Raw genomic sequence first — 17645 nt, forward strand, 5'->3', positions numbered from 1 at the left:
TCGGATTAAAAAAAAAAAAAAAACGGTTCTATGGCAGGTACCGTTAATAATGATATTTAAAAAAAAAATGTTTCATTAGAAGATAGACCTTGTCTTAAAACCAAAAAAATTAATTCCAAAAACCCCTCTAGTCGTCAGATAACGATACATACCAAGTTTAGGTCCATCCGTTTAGGCTGTAGCTCCTTATACAGACAGACAGACAGACGGACTTCCGGGACCCACTTTTTCGGCATTCTCTATCATAGTAATGTCATGGAAAAATGTTATCTCAACTTTTTTTTTGTACGAATGCATAACATGATATATGTAATGTGTATGCATAGTACCAATATCGCAAGTAAAAATATAATTTGTAAATTTATTTCTGAAAAAAGTATAATTTTAACATTCCTAAGCTATCAGTTTGACAGTTCACTATTTTGTTATGGGTTTAAATAGGATGAACATTAAGATGGTCCACGCTAGTATGGAAAAAATAAAATTTTCAAAAAGTCGTTGGGCCACCCCCTAGTTTGGTTCCACATCCTATTGGTATCATACTGTTGAATTTTCAGCCTGCTGATCGATATTGAAAAATTGTATTTTTGGAAAAAAGTAAAAAAAATATTTTTTTTTTAAGTTAAAAATTGCTTGAAAGTTGTTGTTATTGTACCTACTTATTCTGAAAATATATCGAATTACATAATAATTTCTGGAGCCACTTCCAAGTTAATATCGTCAACAAGTAGTACGCAGACTTTTAATTTGCACTTTTTGCTCATTAATTTTATTATTATTAGTTATTGCTCACATTTTTTTTCGAACACTAATGAACATTTGAATTTCAAATATTTGTGTTAAGTTTTGCGATGTTAATACAGATAAGCTAAAATTCAACATAGGTCAATTTCATTTGTATTACCTTATTACCCAATTTTTTATCAATTTTAAAAATTAATACTTAAATGGTCACTGTGGTGTATGTGTAACATTTTTTCTAGTACACTTTTTTTTGTTGACTAACAGCACCGGTTCACAGATAAATTGGACACACAATGCTGAAATCGGTAATCATATTTAAAAAAATTAGAATGGATACGTTTTCGAGACAAGATTTTTCAAAAAAAATTTGTCGTTTTATTTCCAAGGATGCTTGCATTCGGGCTGTGTCTTGATTAATAAATTTATTTATCCGGCACCTTAATGCTAAATATATAAGCAAGAAACACTAGAATACATTTTCTGGGTCACCTTAAAAGTTTAAATGCAATGAATGGAATCATTAAAAAAAAAAAACGAAACTTTCGACAAACAAAAATTTTAACATCTTCGGAACTCAAGATTAATAAAAAAAGGACCAATCATCAAAAAAAAGTTTAAAAAAAAATCCAAAAATATTGCTTTTTTTTAATTTTTTCAAAATTTTAATATCAGAGCTATTCAAACTCTTATGTATTATCTACCTAGAAGAAATTCAAAAATCAAGCAAACGGTTCTATGACATGAACCGTTATGTGGTTGATTTTTTTTTTTTTTTTTTTCAAACCGTAAGCGATTTTTTTTAAATATATTTTGTATTTCTTTTCCAAACAATAAATGATTTATAAAACGATATTCTACCTTTCCATATGAGTAAATAAAACATAAAACAGCCCAAATGTAAACAAAATCCTAGGATTCATACAAAAAATTTACCTGGCAACCTTACCGCTTATCCTCGCCTTCCTCATCTAAAGATCAAAGCTAAAAATTTTGTATTTTCTATCTTTTGATAGAAATTCATAATTAATTCGCAATTTATATATGTAAATGTTTTTCTACAAAGTATTGACCCATGTCCTTGTGGTCAATTAGTTTTAAATTCGATTTCGCCACATCACTCTCATGTCTTATCCTTAAACCGGAAGCAAAATGTGCGGTTTCAGTCAATTTAATATGTGCGGTTGTTTTAATTAAAATATATTAGAAAAACCACAGGTGGAGTGTTCTCTCATACTCATACATAAGTTGGTACTTATATGAACAACTTACAATAACAAACAACCCTCATGAAACATGAATGTGACAAGGGCTATCTTTTACCTTACCTTGCCTCCTTTAGATGACGACCGATGACGATGATGATGAGTTCAACAAGATTGAAAAACAATCATATCCCATATCGATTTATAATATTGGTCTTTACTTCACATACATATATTGATAATATGATTGTGTAGAAGGGGTAAACTGTGTCACATATAAAAGTGAGTACCTACCTAACTTTCAGGTGTGGCATTGCTCTATGTATACAAAAAACATATAAGGAACCGATATATGGACGACAGGTAAATATTATGAAGGATATGATACATATACGGTGTGTCAGTTTCACATCAGAAGGTGCATTTGCTTTTGCTTGAATGCATCATATACCTTCCTGACGGGGGCGGGGGGGATGCATGACTAATTAGGAAAGGAGATTAAATCACACACACGGATGTGTAAGCGCAATGCCAATAAGACAAACAGGATGAGCCATGAGCTATACAAATAGTATACTTGCACAGCAACAATAAGGAGAGAGAGTTCATTTTAATTGAGATGAAATAATGATAATGGAAAGGATGTCACCTGTATGTGTGTGTATAATAGTCGGTCGGTTTGGTTGGTCGGTTGGTTTGGTTGATACTCTTGTGATAGGGCTCCATCAGGACATGTTAAATATACATCATATACATCACATCGATGACAAATAGAGAATTCTGCTGTGTATGGCATTTATTTTAATTAATTTATTTATCGATCAGGCGGTTGATGATTTATGTCACGAGGGTGATATGTCAATGTGCGGTTGTCAATACATAAAAAAATAATAATATTGAAAATAATGATGGTGGCGGATATAAGTTGCTCTTTAATTGATGCATATATTTAGGAAAAAATTAAAACCTTGGCATCATCATATTGCCAACATAATTGAATACAAATTTTCAATTCATCGATACGACAGAAAATCTTTAAGTTGGTTGTTGATTGCATGCATATGATTTATTTTTTATTTAACGTCTGTGTGGATATTTTAATATGACTAATGAACAATGGGTTTTTATGATAGAGTTTGAAAATACAAAACAATTTATTTTTTTGTTTAATTTAAATCAGGGTTGTTAAAAATCATTTTAAACAAATTTAAAAAAAATATTTATTGCAAATAAAAAAAAATTCCATTGAAAAAAAAAAATATTTATTGTAACCGAAAAATATTTGCATTAAAAAAAAATTTTTTATTGCAACTGAAAAATATTTGCATTAAAAAAAATTTTTTAGTGCAGCTAAAAATATTTTATTGCAAATGAAAGAATATTTATAGCAAATAAAAAAGAGTTCCATTGAAAAAAAAATATTTATTGTAACTGAAAAATATATGCATTGAAAAAATTTTTTTTTTATTGCAACTAAAGATATTTTATTGCAAATAAAAAAAAATGCATTGAAAAAAAAATTTGTATTGCAAATAAAAATATTTTGCATTGTAAAAAAAAAATTATTGCAAATAAAAAATTTTCTGCATTTAAAAAAAAATTCAATGAAAAATGTGTGCATTAAATATTTATTTGATTTTTGACCTTATATTATCTTCAATATTATAGTTGAAAAAGTATATGTATTGTCAAATAGCCAACATTTTAAGAAATTCGAGGAGTATTAAAAAAAATATATAATGCTGACATTTTGCATTGAATTTTTTTTTTTTTTTTTCAATGCAGAAAATTTTTTATTGCAATAATTTTTTTTTTTTTAATGTAAAATATTTTTATTTGCAATAAAAAATTTATTTTTAATGCAAATTTTTTTCATATGCGGTAATTTTTTTAGTAAACTATTTGCGATAAATATTTTGTTTTCAATGCCAATATTTTTCAGTTAAAATAAAACAAATTTTAATGGAAATATTTTTTTCAGTTGCAATACATATTTTTTTTTTCAATGCATTTTTTTGTTTGCAATAAATATTTGTTTTTATAATTTCAAATGCATTTTTTTAAAATTGATATTTTTACAACCCTGATTTAAATACAACTCTTTATGGTTTAAAAAATAGCTTAATAGTTTCATCAATTATTTTATATTTAATCATCGTCTCTGTATAAGACTCGAGAAAAGCAGTCTAAGCTAAAAAAAAAAAATCCAACTGAGTTTAGTCACTAATAACAATAAATTTATTAACTTTACTTAATTTGTAAAAAAAAAAACTGGGCTTTGATTTAAGTTTTTTTTATGGAATAAACTACTTTTCATTTAAGGAGCTTTACACAAACTTTCAATTTGAAATCGTTAACGTTAATTCATCAAACAAATAAGAACTAATAAATGATTTCTCACTCGAATAAACTCTATAATTAGTTTTTCTTGTCCAATTTTGGAGAGACGGTTGCATACATGGATTGTAATATGATTGGCTATACTGATCACTGTACTGGTATTTCATATTCACACATTGTTTTAATTAAATAATTTGTTTGTATCCATGTGAATAGAAAGTTTAATTGAATAGTTATTAAAAAGTATTTTTACTTGCGGGTATACATACATAGGTACTTTAGGGTAAGGTTAGGATTGCAAAACAAAAACGAACTCGAGATAACTCATGAACTGCTGAAAATGAGATCCTACTTCCGAAATATTTTTTGTACAGTAACAATGTCTTACGAAGAACCGTTTTCTTGATTTTTGACTTTTTCGTAAACGATTTAACTGATTTCAACAAAAAAATTTGTTAAATGTGAACTTTAGAAAAATTAAGCTGCTTAGATGTAAGGGTAAAAACTAACTTTTTGTATGCCCAACTTTATGAGCTTCTTGAAGCATACGAATACTAAATTTTTCCAAGCGAATCGCCCTATTATAATATATAGTAAAAAGTGGGCAATTGTGTTTAAACCTGGCCGAGCTGCTCCGATTTGTATGAGTTTTTTTTTTTTTTTTTTTTATAATGTGGGTATCTAAAAATTTTCCGCTAGTTCCTTATTGTTTTAAAAATCAAAATCAAGATTTGTATGAACATATAAAAAATTGTTTAAATTTCATACCTATTTTCCATTTTGCTTAGGTTTTTTAAAGCCAAACTTATTGGAATAGGGAATAAAATTCCATTGTTTCTAGCAAAGTGTCTTCAAACATTAAAACAAATTTGGAATACAACGACGACACCTTCAATATCAAGAAATACATTTTCAAAACTCCAGGATTATAGTCTTGTATTTTTATTTTATTATGATTTTACGATTTGTAACAATATTCATATAATGTTTTCCGATAGAGTTTTTGCAGGTGTCAGGAGTCCCGAACTTACTCTATTTGTATGAAAGAAAAAAAGATCAAAAATTCTTTTGGTATTTGAAACAACAGATTTTTCAATTGCAATTTATCTTTTACTCAGGAATGCCTGTCTGAGAAACGGGGTTTTTTTTTTCTTTGCAAGGTCTCCGATGTAGAACTCAATGTAGTTGATTATGTTTTTTTTTCGAGTAAAAGATTTGTTTGATTTTTATAAATAATTTAAACAAAAGAGGTTCAATATGACTACCTTGGAGAACTCCAGATGATACTTTTCAAATTTTAGACACGTACATTTTAAAATTTACGTGTTGTGTTTTGTATTTTAAACAAGATTTGATCCATTGAAGTAACCATTTCATAAAACAATATTTTTCTAATTTAAGCAAAATCACTGTGTAACTCAATCTATAAAATGCTTTATTTAAATCTGCATAAAAAGCATGCGTTGGAGTCCATTTGAGGAAATCTAAAAATTTTTCAATATTTTCCTTAGAAAAATGTTCCAAAATTCGAGTCCAATCTATAAATTGTTGCTCAAATTATAATTAATTTAATATTATTGCAACTTGTTTATCTTAAATTAATTTCTTTTTTATTATTTTTTTTACTTTCAGAAACATCGATTTTCACCGTTGAAGGTGTGCATTTGTATCCAGAGCCTAATCGGCAAAATAAATGAAAATTAAAGCAAGTTCTATCCCTGGATGGTGTTCGTCACTACTGTTAACAGCAGCCATATACATAAATATATTAAAAAATAAAACAAAACAAAAATAAAAAATCTAAATAAAATAATATTTTTTAATTTAATTTAAACAAAAAAAAAAAAAAAACATAGAGAAAGGAAATTAAATCATTTAATTCGATTTAAAACAAAAAATGAAAAAAAAAAAACTAGAGAATGAATGGAATCAGAAAAGGAAATCAAAAAATAAAATTGATAATGAAGTCCTTGTAACTTCTGCGCTGGATCTTCGATAACTTCAAAAGTAATACTGAATGATTCAACGCTGGATAGCTTCACATTTGTAAAATAATGAACACAAAAAAAAAATAGTATCTGGACCGACAAGGATTCTTAATGATGACGCTTGGAACTACCACAAAAATTTTAAAAAAATCTAAATATTAATTTAAAAAAATAATAAAAAACAAAATGTGAATTACGACCAACAGGACCATTCATTTAGATAAAATGAAAAAAAAAACGATCAAATAAAAAGAAGTAATTATAAAATAATACAAAATAAAAACTAAATAAAATAAATTGAGTTAAACTAAAGAAAAACAAAAAAGAAAATTTAAATAAAATTAGAAACGTAGTGTAGAATATTTAAGTCGTCTTGTACTATCCATCCAGTCATTTATGATGCGTTCGCTCATCTTTCAAAGAAGGAATATGTATTTAAGTTTTGCAATTTTAAAACTAAAATTTGAAAATGCCGTTTTTCTTTTTTGTTCTTCTATAATTTTTGTTCTCCTTGGTTCCTTTCAATGTATTTAAAAAAATGTCTTTGTTACAAATATTAAATACAAAATTATATACACTTTTTTTTAATAATTATTTTTCTTTTTTAGTAAAACAAAAATGTTATTTTGAATTTAATAATTTTTAATTTTATAGTAAATCTAAGTGAAAAATATTAAAAATAACACAATATGATAATAATACAGGTTTAATTTTTTTGTCTTGTTTTCTTTTACATTGTGTTTTAATATATGTCTTTATTTTGCCTTTGTTTACTATTTTATAATATGCAATTTATGTTAATAATGATAAATGATAAAACTAATTTGTAAATGTTTACAAATATTTTTTTTTTCCTTGTTTAAGTAAAAAGAAAATTTACACATTTTTATTTTTAATATAATTTTCAATGTATATGTATTATTTGTTAACCATATATTATTTTTCAAAATTTGTATTATTTTTTCTTTGTCTTATTTGTTTTGAAAACTTTTATTTTTATCAAAAACAAAATATAAATATATTGAATAAACTTAAACTTTAATTAATAGAAAAACAAAACAATTAAGTTTATGTATAATAAACACATAACATTAATTAAATTTATTTGTTTTATTTTATTTGTTTCATTTATGCAATTAAAAATATAATTAAAGACAGGTTTAGAGAAATTTAATGAAAAATTTTTGTTCCTCGTCGGGATCTGAAACTAAAAAAAAAATATAGTTTCGTACAGATTGAAATTAACTGAATTTAAAATGATGCACTTGTCTTAAAAGGAAATTTTTCTTGACCATTGCAGTCCAGTAACCAATAACAAGGATATTTTGTTTTATCTCATTCATATAGTTCTTTAATTTAAATTTTACAAACTTACGAAATCTGTAAGTTGGGAGAAAAAATTTAATATATAAATTAAGTCGATAGCCTTTTAAACCTGGGTTGAGTTTCGTGTCCGACAGGTCGAGATGGAAATCTGTTATTTAAACCACTCATGAAATTCGTGGATAAGGCTGGTTGTTTCAATTAGATAGAAAATGATGATAGGAATTCGGGGTCAGCTTTTAACCAATAGTTTCAACCAAAATTGAGTATGAATCGCTCCTACTGTTTTTTCCTCTTCTATTCCTATTTAATTTTCCGTTTCGAAAAAAAGTACAAGGTATGAATTGTTAAAAATAGTGCAATGGTTCCTATCTCAATTAAAAATTCTGCTACGAAATTCGAAGTATCACAAAGTCCAAATTTAGTAGCAAATGTTGCTGGTATAATGGGAGCCGTGATACATTTTTTTTAACGAACTTTAAACCCCTATTACGATTGTCAACTATCAATTATTGATAGTTACAAAAATGCCCAGTTTTCCCCCAAATTAGATTTTAAAACACCAAATTTCAGTATTTATCAACTATCAATTGATAGTTGACAATCTTAATATTCTTCATTATGTCGGTGTCTGTTATGGGGCTGAATTATATTTTTTCTTAACTTCGAAATATATTCGAAAATATAAAATTTGGCCTTATCACGAATTCTATTCGTGAATGAAATTTGCTACGAATCCTGAAATAAAACAATACAAATTGGTTCAATTTTATTGTTTTTATTTTGCACTTCTCACAATTTTTTTTTTTTTTATAAATTTTTATAAAAAAAACAACACACTTTGTTCTTCTACCCGAAGAACTATGGTAGCTTAGAGTCTCAAAAACCAATTTCAAATTCTTTGGATCAATACGTTCCCAAGCTCCACGTTTTTGTTTTGGTCCTGTGTAATTTTTTTGTCCACAATATACTCACTGACATAGCAGAATAACTCATCATAGATGGCGGACTTTGGATAAATTATTGATATAGCACGGTTTTGCATACATCTCAGAAAAATTGAAAAAAGACATTTTAGCGGGTTATTATTTATTTATTCTTGCGATATTCTTATTGCATGACTTTTAAGGTTTATGAAACATGTCCTAATCTTTTGAATCCTTAAAGATAAATACCTTATCAAGTTAAGAAGCCTGTAAGAGTTGATTTTACCCATTTATTAAAGACGCTTTTAATTTAAACCTGAAGAAAATTAGTTGTTCTAGAAGCGAAAATTAAAGAAAAACCAGCTTTCCCCAAAATAGAATGAAAAATGAAGAGGGTGCCGTTCTTATCATTTAAGCATAAATGGATTCCAGGATATTTTATTGAAAAAGCTAAAGAAGCCAGTTTCAAGCCAAGTTTCACTGAGTCTCCTATATGTCTAGTTGTTTTAAAACCATTATAAGAAGTCTTTTAGACTTGTAAGTGTGTAAACATTCAAGCTGCAAAATTTTCCTTAACTTCTTTCTTTTCCTTTGCAAAAGCTATGGTAAGGACCAAAGAGTTTCCTTTGGATGAATCAATTGCGTGGTTTGGGTTATTTAGTTTCGACCAGAAAGTCAGATCCATCACATGGTATAAAAAGAGAAGGTATGATCATTAGAAAAAAGTCTGTATCGAGAACTATCAAAACTTAAGAATGGCTTCTCAAGTTTTTGACAGCTGCCCATTGAAATTGTTGTTGTAAACAAATTTGTCTTGGAAATTGTTGTTGCTTTTGACTTTGCCAAATTAAACGTTAAAAACTAATTACTCCATTTTGTAAAATGGCGACTCTAATGATCATACCTTGATCAGATTTCAAATTAATGTATTCTCAGAAGATTCAAGCACAATGGGCACCTAATAAATTTTGAATCTCTGTTGTCAATAGATACACTTTCTCACATTTTTTTAAAGTTATACAGACTCACCATATTGTTCATCTAATGTCTATCCAGTATACTTAATATCTAGGAGTAGGTACAATAAAGCGTATCATTAAAAAAATGAGAAACAAAAATACACTACTTATTGTGATTATTGCACAAAAATGTTTATAAATACATGAGCAGTGCCTTTTATTATTTTAGATAAACTCAAGATCTTCTGATCCATTTCATTGTCTGACTGCCTTTTTAAGAAAAAAAACTGAATTATATTTTTTTATGTAATGAATTTTTTTATTTTTATTTTTTTAGGTACAGTTAAAAATATTAATTTATCTATCCGTTCGTTCCTATACTTCATTTACTTCATTAAAAAAAAAAAACTTAAACGGTGCAATCTTTTCTTTTATTTTTATTTTTTCTGACGACATATTTATCAAATAAAAAAAAATAGATTTTGCACTGTTAACTGAAAAAAAAACACTAAACAAAAAGAAAATGCAAAAAATATCAGCACATAAAATATAGATTTAGAAAAAAATTAAAATTTAAACATCGAATTTGTACAATTTATTGTTTTTTTTTTTTTTTGTTTTTTTTTTTTTTTGTAAAAAAGAAAAACTCAAATAAACTAAGGATTTCTTATTTCCTTTTTTCAATTTTTTTGGTTACTCCTAACTAAATATCTTAAAGTTAAAGTTTGCGTAGTGAAGTTTTTCTACAAAACAAACTTATTGGGTCCTTTTTAATATTATAAATTTTAATTAAATTAAAAACTAAAAGAAACCTAAAACTATTAGAAAGATCTTAGCAAATAAACTTTCATAGAAAGTTTTCATATTTAAACAAAAAAAATTAAAAAAATGATTACAATAAAATACAAAAATTATCAAATAATAAACGTTGATATAATTACACCACATCTTGTCTTATGAAACCACAAAAAAAAAACATACAAACAAAACAACAAAAAATATGTAAAAACGTTAAAAATAATCTACAAAATTCTACTCGAAAAAAAAACACAAAAAATAACTAGACAAAATCAATTTCTATTAATCTGTTATAAAATTTATTTCATTTTTTTAAAAATTAGAAAATTTTAAATACAATCAAAAATCGAACTAATATAAGAAATTTAAAAAAAATAATAGAAAATAGAAAAAATAAAATAAAAAACAATAAAATAGAATTTCAGCCAAAATCGTAAAGACAGATGAATAAATTGTTAAAAATCATATTTTATAGTGGAATACAAGTAGTTAAACTTAATGTAGAAAACTTAACGTTGAAAATATTTAATATTTCAAATTTTGTAGAAAAGGTTTTTTTTTTCTTTTTTTTTTAATATTTTGGTTAACCGAAGTTTTTTGAAATACAGTAGAGAAATATTTAATAAGTTTTGTTTTTTGAGAAAAAAAAAATATTTATTATTTATAGAAAAACAAAGTTTATTGGTTAGGTGATGAATGATGGACATGTATTTAATTATCATCCCTATTGCGAGTTTCACCTTTTCATATTTCCACCCGGAAAAATGACATTTCACATTCCCTTTATTACGAGTTTTGGGCGGAAAACTTTCCCCCTATTGCGAACTATTTTTTCGGATGGAATGTTAAGCATTTCACCTCTTTTTCTTTCACAGAAAATTTTACGTCGAAAAGAACAATTTTGGTGGAAAATGTAAGAAATGTTTGCATTTTTCAATAAATACTAAATTTGAATAGAAAAAGGAAATATTTTTTTCTATTAGAACCAAATTAATTAAAAACAGAATGTTTAACTGTCAAGCAGAATGTAGTTTATGTGCACTGTTCAAAAATTCAATATTTTTGTTTGATCATCAAACATTTTTAGGTTTATTTGACTTAGGGTGTTTTCATAAACATCGGAAATCTGCGTTAGTTCAATTGTCTTTCTGCTTTACTGCATTAATGAACACACCAATTCTGCAGAATTTTACAGATAGTACAATTTTCGGCAGTCACTGAGTGTTCATAAACGTCAGAAAAAAAATATAAAAAATGACCACAGAATGAGTTTTTGTTTAATAATCAAAAAAATATTCAGCCCTATGATGGTAGCCGATCGGAAAAATATCCGATCGGAGAAAAGTTCCGATCGGAAGATTTTTGTATTCACGGTACCCGAATTTGAGGAGAAAAATTGACGTCAAACAACGCACTCACTTGACATCTACCAGTTTGCAAAAATATTTTTTTTATCGTGAAAATAACATTTAACAAAACACTAGAAACACAAAAACATACAAAAATAGAAATTACTTGCTCATTACTGTTTTGTGCACTCATTTGTGTGTTTTTGAACAATATATTTGTTTATTATTCCAATTTTTTTGGTTTTTATATTTTTCGGATAGTATTTCACTTTTGATTTTCTATCGGAAGGAATCGGAAAGAAAAAAAAGCACAAAGCACTACCCGTCGCAAATATTTTGACAGTTCACTGCATAGCATCGCATGTATTTTGAATTTTCAACGCACCTAAGATTTTTTTCGTAAATCTGTCCGATTTTACAGTCGGAAGGGTTAAAATCATATGAAAACTGAAAAAATCGTACAAATCGGATACAAATCTCTTCCGATCGGCTACCATCATAGGGCTGATTTACTTTTCGGTTCCGAAAATATTGTTTTTAATAACACGAAAAATTTGAAAAATTTAGGGTGGCTCAGAAAAAAATACATACTTTCTTTTAAAAAACTAACAAAAACAACGAGTGGTTCACATTTGAAACAAATTGTCGATGGAAAAAATATTTTTTATTAGATTGTTCAAGAAAGTTTTTTTTTGCGTTTGAAAAAAAATGAGTTTTAGTACCTATACAGAAAGTTTGTTTAAATGGGTTTTTTTGCTATAGTAATATTAAATTCATGTCAAAGTAATTAAATTGAATTTGGTTGAATTCCAAGCTTTACCATTTTTCTGAGCCCCCTAATTCGAAAATACCTACCCCAATTTTACATTATATATTTCATAAACCATGTTTTATAAACTTTTTTTGCAGTGAAAATTAATTTTTTTTAATTTATTTAAAAAAAAAATTGAACCACCTTAATGGAACATTTTTTTTCTTCGATAATTTGATCAAAACAACATCCACGTTGATTTTTTTTTGGAATTCCACAAAAAGGTAACTGGTAACACTGTAAAAGGTAACATTTTTTAGAGCCACCCTAATACGAAAAAAATCAATTTAAACTCATTTTCTCAAAAAACACGATTTAGAAATTTTCTGTGTCAGTAAAATCTAAAAAAAAGAAACATTTTTTGCACCACCCTAATGATTAATTTGTTTGCTTTACATTTATTTACAATACAAAAATCGAATCAAGAGCCAAATAAATTTCTTCGTGAGCTCTGCAGCAATAAAATTTTGGCTGCGCAATCTGCCCGATGTTGACGACATAATAACGTTTATGAACAGCAGAACTGCAGTTGGACTAAGTTAGTCCGAACGCAGATCTGACTTTATGAACACGACTAACGCAGGCCTAAGTAAGCAAACGTTATGAAAACACCCTTAATGTTTTGATTTGTCATCATCATTAAAAAGTAACGGGATCCATAGTACATTTTTCACTTTTTATGTTTTTAAATTTTTCAATTTCCCTGAATGAACAATTCTCCTTTAAGTATGCTACTGTTTCTTCGTCGGTTTCGAATTTGGTACTATGCTTATTATTTGAAACGAATAAATCAAAAATCTGACTTTATTTCGGTATCATAAACCAACTCGATATAAATAAAACAAAAAAAAAAAGAAATTTCAGCAAAACCACCAACGTTCATTAAATAAATGTGATTTAATTCCATGATGTTGGCGAATATTTCCTCGCACAAGTCGGCACGGTTTCAACGATTCGATGATAAGTGAAAAACTATTGTAAGGCCATTCCAAAATAATGGAGAGGCCAAAGTATATGTCATTTAGTAGCACTTGACGAAATGATGCTGACTTGTTCTTTTTTTTTTCAGTCATTATTAATTTTGGCTACCCAGAACATCTATCTGCCTACAACAAAGATATCAACATTCACATTATGACATTTCTTTTGCGGCACCCTGTTTAAGCTATATCACAGGCAAAAACAACGCATTTGTTTTATTTAAAATTTTCAAAATCAAAAAATTCTGAAATAAATTTTTGAATGATTTCCACGTTTACAAAAATCAAAGAAGTGAAAAATAGAAAAACGCCCAATATCATTCACACCAAAAAACTAAACCACAATGAACTTTGTTTTAGTAAATCTACCTCTATTGATATATTCTTAACTTTGAATTTGATACAATAAATTTTTTTTTTAATAAAAATATTAAATAATACCAACATTAACTCGAGTAGAAATTAAAATCGTAACAAGAAAAACAAAAAATCAAAATAAAACCAATTTACCACGACTAGATACAAATATAAAAATGAAAATGTAATTAATAAAAAATCGATCATAAAAACACAAAAAAAAATGATTATTTGCTTTATACGTATTCCTCAAACCCTTCGCACAAGTTTCCATCCCAAATTAGTAAAAAAAATAAAACAAATAATTTCTATAAGTTATTAAAATATTAGTTGCGCAATTTATTTAACACAAATGCCATTTTTATTTCATTATTTGTTTTTTTGCTTACACAAGAATATAACGAAAAATATATGTAAAACATATATTATAAACAAAACAGGTCGCACATCCCATCCCGGAAATTCGTCCATAGTTTTAAGAAACACGCAGTTTTTTTGTTTTAAAATAACGAATTGACAACAAAAGAAAAAAAAAACAAGATAAATATAAAAAAAAAAAAACAATAATATATTTACAACAAAATGGGAATTTTTTCGGCTTTTTCTATTGCATATTTATGTGTTTTTTCTACATGAGCAAAATAAAAACAAAAAAATCGACTTCGATACATTAAAAATTGTAAATATTATAAAATTATACGATATTGATATATGTAAAGTTGTACGAGGTACATACATTTATATATATATACCTAAAATTATGTATGTTAATGTATTTGTGGTAAGTTTTACATGAAAAGCGTCAATAAAATTTAAAAAAAATTAAATAAAATTAATATAAGGAAAACCCATCTCTTGAAAACAACAACAAGTTTTCTAGATAAAAAAAATTTGTTTTTAGTTCTTGAATCTATTTTTCAAATGAGTTATATATAAAACTAAGTTTTGACATAAAAAAAAAAATAAATTAATTGTTACAATGATACAAATTTTAAATAAATTTAAAAATAAAAAAAAACGTATATTAGGTTCGTTCTTTTGTATAGAGATTTAAAAAAAATACTACAACAAAAACAAAAAAAAAAACTATTAAAAGGTATAGAAATCATGTTATGATTCTAATTATTATTGTAAATAATAATTTAAGTAATGTTTATATAACAAACGATTAAAAAAAAGGTATATTTAAAAAGAACAAAACTAAATCTTTTTTTCTTTGATTGAGACAAAATGGAAAGAATCGATCTGGAAAAAAAAATGAAACAAAAATGTTTTAATTTTAATATCAATATCTAACATCTTGAATTAAGTTAGTTGTATAATAAGTTTAGTTATATGAATAATTATTTTAAGAAAAATTAAATACTAATTTTATGATTATATTTAAATGAAAAATAAAACAAAAAAAAAATACAGTTGATTTTTGAGTAGTAAATTAATTACTATAAAATATAAGAACATGAAAAAAAAAACAAAACAATTTATTGAACATTTTAAAATAAAAACAAATTAAAAGTACGAAAAGAATGTGGTTAATTAAGTTTGTGTTCGGAATATAGAAGGCGATAAAAAGATATCATTAAATCCCAAAGTCATGTTGTTATTTTAAGATTATACAAATAATACATTTCAACAAATGCAACGTCTTACATATTTTGCCCAATATTAAAAACCATCTTTGCCACCAAGGACTGTAATTGTGTAAACAGGTCATCCAGAGCTGTTGCCTGTAAATACACATCCTAACCATTTTCAAAAGTCTAGTCCGTAGTAAACAAAGCACAAAAAAGTACCAGAATCTAGATGTCAAGGCTCAACCATGGCCGAGAGTTTGTCGCTTGAGAATTATCTTGTACTTCTTCGATAAAAACGGCATTTAAGAATTTCCAAACTTTGCAGATATAGCGTTACTGTAACTTTATTTTATTTTTTCTTCTAGAATATACCCATTTTTTCTTATCCAATAACCAGCGCGCTGTATATTTGTAACAGTCACTAACTTGTTTTTTTTTTATTTGCCTCAGGGGTCACTGTGGTGTATGTGTCACTTCTTTCTGTAAAAAAACCATAATGCTAATTTAAGGGAATTAGTAAATTTTTTTTAAGAGCCGATTTTTCAATCCTCTAATAAACAATCAGTTACCTAACTGTCCGACGAATAAAGGGCGCTTTCATAAATGCATGGTTGCGCAAGTCTGACGAATGCAAAGCTTTCATTAATGCAAATGACAAATGTCAGGTGTTCATAAATGTAAAACGCAAATATTTGCAGCGCAAATGTGCAAATGAAAAAATTCCCATGCGCAATGAATTTGAACTTAAAGAAAGAAGGAACATGACGTAAAAGATGATACAGCTTTTCTTTGTTTCTCAATTCTGTCAAAATATTAATTGGAAATTCAAAGTTCAAGTCAAAATAGCAAAAATAGCCGCGAATTTCTTAAATATAATAAATTTGTAAACATTGACATAAATGTTTAAAAAGTTTTTTTTTTTTAAGGGATGGAATTAAGATAATATATTGTTAATTTTGAAGAAGAGGCTGAATTGCAACTTAAAAATTTTGACAAATGACGCAAATCAGAAAAAGTGTTCATAAATTCAAAGTAAAATACATGCGCAAATAGTTTTTCTGACATTAGTCTGATCGCAAATGACCGCATGTAAACAAAGCAACCATGCAATTATGAAAGCACCCAAAGTTATTAGGCTCATTAACAATCAGGTAACAACGTTGAATATTTCAATCACCCAGTTAGCTATTCTACAGAATAACAAAAAAAAAATGTCAACTTCAAAAATTTTCAAAATTAAACGTCATTTTTATTCACAGTTGTTTTTGTTTTATCAAAATTTCTTTCAAAACAGCTTTGACAATTAACACATTATTTTTGTTATGACTATTCCTAAGAATAATTTGTATTCGTTTCTGAAAGAAGCAAATAGTCTTATTCTTAGGAATAAGCTTTATTTTTGACTGTTGCAAATTTGATTTTTTTGCTACCTGAGGAATAAGTAGTTACGAATTGACTGTTTAACTGACTATTGAAAAATTCAATTATTCAAACTTCTAACTAAAATTAATTTATTAAGATAAATTCAATTCTGTTATTTGATATTTGATTTAACACTTTTGTAAAGCAACGTAGAATAGTCTAAAAAAATAACAATTTTACACTGCAAAAGTCAAAAATCTAAAATTTAAATTTAAGATATCCCATTTCCTTTAGGGCCAAATTTTCAATAGTCAGATAAACCTCAGATAGAGCTTATTCCTAGGAATAAAAGTTTTTTTTTGTATTGACATTAATTTATTCTTGTGATAGTCTAACTGCCGATTGAAAAATCAGGGCTAACTGATATTAATTTAAACAAGGTCTAAACTGGCTTCTATCATCTTCATCCGATATGTGAGCCGCTCGTAATAAGAGTGGATCAAGTTCTCTTTCCTAGAAGTTTAACGTTTTAAGACCTTATAAATTCCGTGTTTGATTATTCCGTAAATAAAATGATAAAAACGAATTCATGACACATAAAACATTTGGCCTGTAAAAAATTTCTTAGAAAATTCCTTAAATTTCTAAAATTTTTTTTTTTACTTACAAATATTTTTTTAATTTTCTTATGACGACGGTCCGCAAGCCGACTTTACAGCATAACCAATTTTTTTCCATTTTTGAACTATACATACAATTTTAATAATATTGCAAACTTTTACTTAATTTATTAGAAGAAAAAATGTTTTAGATTTTTGAGATGTATTAATCCAATAAAGACCACTGTACCTACGATGCTCTTATAGCCAAATAGATAGTCTTGATTATAAAAATACACCTTTTTCAAAATAGATCATAAGCGAACGATCCAT

At 26.5% G+C, this 17645-nt stretch overlaps 1 protein-coding gene across 4 annotated transcripts in view; it reads left to right on the forward strand.

Moving 5' to 3' along the window:
- Window positions 1-6304, forward strand: part of LOC129910773 (cyclin-dependent kinase 14) — a 277345-nt gene extending 271041 nt beyond the window's left edge. For all 4 annotated transcript variants that reach the window (XM_055988310.1, XM_055988309.1, XM_055988311.1 and 1 more), the window contains one exon: window positions 5919-6304. In XM_055988310.1, the coding sequence (XP_055844285.1) occupies window positions 5919-5983 (65 nt within the window). In that variant the 3' untranslated portion in view covers window positions 5984-6304. The remainder of the gene's footprint in view (window positions 1-5918) is intronic.
- Window positions 6305-17645: the final 11341 nt, after the last annotated feature.

This window comes from Episyrphus balteatus, chromosome 2 (genome assembly GCF_945859705.1).
Source record: "Episyrphus balteatus chromosome 2, idEpiBalt1.1, whole genome shotgun sequence".
In the NCBI taxonomy this organism is placed as follows: domain Eukaryota; kingdom Metazoa; phylum Arthropoda; class Insecta; order Diptera; family Syrphidae; genus Episyrphus; species Episyrphus balteatus.